This window comes from Ischnura elegans, chromosome 10 (assembly GCF_921293095.1).
Source record: "Ischnura elegans chromosome 10, ioIscEleg1.1, whole genome shotgun sequence".
NCBI classification, from domain to species: Eukaryota; Metazoa; Arthropoda; class Insecta; order Odonata; family Coenagrionidae; genus Ischnura; species Ischnura elegans.
The window spans coordinates 5141602-5147601 of NC_060255.1; the positions used below are offsets into that span (position 1 = coordinate 5141602).

The following is a 6000-nucleotide window of genomic DNA, read 5'->3' on the forward strand; positions in this document are numbered from 1 at the left end:
ATAATACGCTTCGAATACAGAATGCCATGACAGATGCACATGGTAGCAGGCGGTGTAGGCTCTCAACGATCATGCATTGCTCCTTGCAAGTTGAAATCAACCATGCATGAAATGCAAAATTATTAACTGGATAAATATACATGAAAATGCATAAAACTATTTAGATGCCGAATAGGAAAACAGGGACCGAAAAATTCAAACCAGAAAAGGGAAAAATAAACAAAAAAATAAATGCATTTGGTTAAAATAGCGAGTGCAGCGATTAACTATTTCGGAGGCACATCTGTTACCATCCCTCATAGTCATACGAAAGAAACATATCTTAAATCTCTCTGATATGCAGTTTATTCCTTTTGCGTTATGGAGAGGTTTTTACAGGACTTAAATTCATGGCTAGCTGCCAGAGAGTTTCAGGGAACCTTCAAGTTTTCACCGCCTCGCGAAACTTTCGAATCTAAGTCGGGAGAAACCTACGCTTCGTGAAAGTAGAAAAAGTGGCTTATGAATTCGATGTATCCTTTAGCCAACGGGCAGAAAGAAATATGAAGGTATCCTTCTAAGACGGCAAGAGGAAGACAAAGGGATTTACGGTTGTTGAGGGAAATTGAGGGATAGGATGAAGTACACCAGCCGTGAGGCTCCTGTATCTTTCATTCAAAGCTAGGGGCAAAAAACGTTTTACACTCCGAAGGCTGAAAGACGGAGGAATGATTCGATACTTTCCCATGCGATTGATGGCTGTGAGTTGTTATCGGACTTTCGATAGGCTCATTACAACCCCTAACGTTTCTATGGACTACCAGCTTTTACATGGCCCTCGGGGTTGCTGATTACTGCTGTAAACAGGCCTGAGGACTTTGGAAACGTATCAAATCGGAAACATGCAGAGATGAACAGCCTCACCCAACCGTAAGCGTTAAATAGAGAATATTATTCAAGCCTTATTTTCTGATAACTGAACGGACTTCACCAACAGTAATAGTCCTTTTTCGGAGAAAAATCTCAAACAAGCGGATAAAAAAATATTGTCACTTTAATTTCCGCTCCACTCATGTGCCCTGAACTTCTCCCTTCATAACTTAGAGTCGTTCAAAAATGACCACTTTTACGGAAAAGATCAAATACAAGAATTCGGAATTGATACCTCACGCATTTCAAAATTGGATTTCGCTATACTTTATTGCCTATTTTTTCCATGATTAGCAACTACCAAAGACTAGCTGAAATGATTGATTTCTATTGAAAGACATTTGGTTGTTTGTCCTGAGACTATGATTATTATATTAACGCCGTGAATTTTATATCCGCAAAATAATCGGAAAATGATTCCAGTAGGTATGTTATCACTAATTCGTAAATATTACTGACACACAAAAATAGATTCGAGTGTAGGTTATCAAAGAAAAACAAAAGGTTGGCTATAAATATGTCCCGCCTAAGTGCGATTTCGGATTATTAGCAAAATTATTAATAGTCAGGGATTATCCTCTTGAGTTATCTGTAGAATGACCGACATTTTCGTAATCCATGCCATGTAACTGTCACAGTACATAAAGAATGCGATGTGAATGGAGAATGGTCCATTTCGAACTGTATAACGGGTCGCAAAAGTGGGACGACGCCTGTTGAAAGTTTCCGTTGTTTTATTTATAAAGGAGAGGGAAGATCTTCCTCTCCGGAAAGCAGACGTCATCCAAAAATAAAAGCCGAGGAGCTTGAAGAGTCACGCTAGCGGAGACGGGCATGCCGTGTTTACCAGCGAGGTGTCGTCACAGATTGGTAGAGGGATAATAAAAGCCGAGGCTCGTCCCATTCTCCCGCACTTCGCAAACAAACTAGCTGGCCGTCCTAATGCAGAGGCGCTGTTCCCATACCGAGAAGGTATGCACATCGCCAACTCCATATGCGATTGTGGAAAGAAAGGCTGCGATCGACTCTATTCTCTTGTAGACGTCCCTTTCAAAGACAGACACACACGCGGCGCTACTCTCCTCGTTGACCGGCAGTCCTTTTCGGTCACTCTTTACTCCTTCATTACTTACTCTATCTTCTTCAAAATAATTTCCGAGTACGCGGAACAGAACTTTTTTATCATTAGCCTGTTTTTAATTACTAAGAAAACTCGGTTTGAGAAAATATTCACGTGAAATTTTCAAAATTGAAAAGAAGCAAATGTTGACCAAGGTCTCCTCGACATAACCTGAAAATTTTAAGATGATGACTGCATTAACAAGCAAGTAATCCATCACCAAAAAAGACCGATCAAACGGGAGATATGAGATATTTTCGTTCCCTCTTTCTCCGCGAAGAATTACTCCTTTATACGCCATCATCATGAAATTTTCCTTGTAAATGGAATCGATCATTGTCAACATTTGTCTGTACCATTTAAGATTTAAAAATTTTTGCTAAGTAATTTTCCAAATGCATGCAAATTTTTTATTTTTGAGAAAACGGCAAAAGTTAACGAGAGTTTACCTCGATTAAAAAACCTGAAGATTTCAAGATGATGATGGTCCATTGGTTCATAAAAAATTGCATCAACAAAATAAATTCAAATTAACTCTAGGAAAACGATTAATTACTCGACACGAAAAACTATTTTACGACTGCGGTCATGATACAGAAAACAAACACGTTCTTGACATTCTTTGCGTTTTCTTGAATGGAATTTCGCATAAGTCCCCATTTTATATAAAATGAATTTTTTAAATGCAAAAAACACAGTTGTGGAGTGCGCTGCACAGTTAGGATAAGCAAATGGCGCATCAGGTTTACATGCTTAGCTTGAATTGGAGCACAGCTAAAGAATATCCGGTTTCTTTTGGTGTAAAACGAAGAATGTGTTGCCTCCCATCGGAGTGTTGTAATCCTCAGACGGAGATGAGCCGCATGCGGACGTTTGGCGAGTGTTTTGAAATGGACAAAGCACAGGGCGCCCTAAACAATTCTGATGGGTAAAAAAAACAGCGCCACCAATTTCAACCCGTGCGGAAAAGTATATACACTGTGCATGCACGCTAATAAGATACTTCAACAAGGATCTCTATGCCGAAATAAGGCAAAAGGACGAAAATATTTATGGAATAGGTTAAAACTGTTCTCCTCTGTCAATAACAGTTGGTTTAAAATTGAAAAAATGTCAGTATTGAGTAGGCATGCAGGGCCGAATCTATTAAAAGTAAATTAACCCTTCCATTAACTAAAATTTCAGTTAAGTAAATGTAAATTTAATTCTAACGACCTTAATCAAGAAAACACACTCAAAAGCAGCCTAGAAGATTCGAATAATCGGATAATCAGGGAGACATATCCGATTCAATGCATCACCTCTGTACCACTAAGCTAAAAACACTAAGAATTTTTGAAGTCCACCAAGGAAGTGTGTAAGGGTCTGGGCCTCATATTACAATTAGTGTCAAAATTACGATGTCTTTCCCAGCCGCTTCGGGATATCGCAGTGATTCCCATCCATCTACATTTCCATAGCGTTCATAGATTTTTCTTTTATTTTGACAACAAATATCATGGTGTTCCGTTGCGTGGAATTAATCATACCGAACTAGCATTGATCTTGGTCCTCCCTCAAGATCTCACGCAATAATTTAAGTGCACTCCTGAAGTTCACACACAGTAGGGGAATAACGAACAGCTGATGGGAAAGGTAGCTTTTAAAGAAGACAGAAAAGTGGCAAAATAAATAGAGGAACGAGAGTTGGGTGAAAAGATCTGCGTTGACCTTTTTTCTAACCAAGGGTACACACACACGCAGTGAGCCGCATACCTTTGACGAGCTCTTGGTGTGACCACGAAGTCAGTACATCCGGTGAAACTGCACCAACCCGAAGTGGGCCATGAGTCAGTTGTAGGCCCTGGGGGTGGGAAAGCCCCGAACAACAATCCAAGGATCAGTGAGTCCCTCCTTCAGCTTCGGGAGGACCCCTGAGGAAGCAGGTCGGTCGGCATAGCGAAGAGAAAGACAGGCACTCACCTTTTCACTGCGGCTGAGGAATTCCCACATGGGTATGGCTGACCCTTGTGCGCCGGCCAGCAGGGACCCCAACACGAGGCAGACCGCCACAGGACAACACAGTGCACACCGCAACCTCGCCATGTTCGCGTCAAACGCCCAGAAACGGAGGGAGAACACAACGCTGAGAACGAAGGCAAGTTCCGCACAACTGTGGACGTGAAGTGAGTGGGAGGGGACGACACCTTTTTGGGGAATGCCCTATAGTTCCGGTTCACAAAAATCGATTCGAATCCAAATGAAATGAGAAGAGGAAAACTGTTGATTCTGTGGTAATAGCACCTGAGTCGTCTTCGCACTGAAAGCTCCGTCGGACTAATGCCTCGTCAACCGGCTGTGAGACTTGTGTTTATAGTCGGTGAGGCGAGCAGTAGGAGAGAGGATGGGGAATGGAGGGGAAAGAGGGGGGGGGGGTGAGGAGAGGGAGGGGAGGGGCAATGCCGAAGGTAGGGGTGGGAATTTCGTCTCATTCAGGTGATTCGGTTCAGGTGATCTGGTTCATGGCAATGAATCGTTCGCTCAAAATGAACCAAGTGTGAGTTTATTTTGCTTTTCTCTTGCCTGGCTGGGGCTCACACCTTCATGAATGCTGAGAGAACATATGGGAAAACTGTAGCATGCTGGGGATTGATCGGCCACTGCCAAAAACTCTAGAGGCAGGATATCTACATCTATATAATACCCCGCAAGCCGCCTAAAAGGCGTGTGGCAGGGGGTGTTAGGACACCAGCCGTTTACAGCTAAAAAAATGAAGTACTCTAACGAGGTTGGTACTAGCGTTTATTTAAGTCCTTTATGGTTCGGGGGAAAAACGAATTCCCATATCTATCCGTTCGGCAAAAAATCTCTCTTAATTTATCGCTTCTATCGGACCTGGAAATATAGGATATGATGTGGGTTAAGATGAAGAAAATGGAGCATGCGATCCAAATAACAAGCGGCGGGCATAGGTAAGATCATCCTTCGGTGGGGGGCGGGAGACACATAAGGTTTGCTTCTCCCTATCTCTACCGCTTAGCAATGACTTGAGATGACGAATTGATAAGGGTAGCGGGCGGCAAAATCATTGAAAGGTTAGATTCCATTATTTTATGCATGGATATTTAACATTTATGAATAATACTGATAATAATAAATAAATACCATAATAATTTAAACTTACCACATCACGAGAAAATTTCTCATCTCAACTTAACAGTAAGGGGTTACTTTGGTGAGAACCAGAAGCATAGCCTCGTGGGGGGTTTTTACGAGTGACAACCCCCCTTGACTCTGTAAAAGAGGCGCCGAAAACGACTAAGATGGCCTCAATTGATATATTTTAATAAATACTCGTGCAAAATTGTTGCTTTTGAGCCCTAAAAATCACGTTTTCAACATAAAAAATCTCAAAATTTTCCGGGGGAACATTTGCCCTGGGGTGTATTCCATACACCTCGGAATGGACCCCAAGTCTCCACTGAACCCTCCACCCTCATTTCAAAATCCTAGCTCTGCCACTGGTGAAAACCCATACTCTTTACTTTAAAGAAACTCAGTGAAAACTGAAAAAAATTAACGAAAAAATAAAAAAAATAAAAAAAGGAAAAACTATACGGCCACAATAGAAAAATGTGAATGCCTCAGGTGTACTGCCTCACACAATGCATCAAAGTCTAAAAAAATACTATATTTGCGAAAAACTTGTTCCTCACCATACAAAAAGCAGCAATTTTAAATACATGTTGAACAGTCAGAAAATTTGTAAACACAGAATTAAGAGACGATAGCGTTTTATGTAACCCGAACCTCGACTAAAACCAGAAAATATGCAGTAAAAAACAATACTGCTACTAATAATAAAATTAAGGAGCAGTGGAAGCTGATGTCATGCCCTCCGGCATAATTCACCGAACTAATGTATACTACGCTAGTTGATTTTTATTTATTTTCCTCGTTTCGGGTGGGCCTCGGCCCCCCTGTCCCCTCTC

At 41.4% G+C, this 6000-nt stretch overlaps 1 protein-coding gene across 3 annotated transcripts in view; it reads right to left on the minus strand.

Moving 5' to 3' along the window:
• Nucleotides 1-4367, minus strand: part of LOC124166622 (rhythmically expressed gene 5 protein) — a 76441-nt gene extending 72074 nt beyond the window's left edge. For 2 of the 3 annotated variants that reach the window (XM_046544231.1, XM_046544233.1), the window contains exon 1: nt 3992-4367. In XM_046544231.1, coding sequence (XP_046400187.1) covers nt 3992-4114 — 123 coding nt within the window. In that variant the 5' untranslated portion in view covers nt 4115-4367. The remainder of the gene's footprint in view (nt 1-3991) is intronic. The other variant, XM_046544232.1, reaches the window with a different exon arrangement.
• Between the last annotated feature and the right edge of the window lie 1633 nt (nt 4368-6000).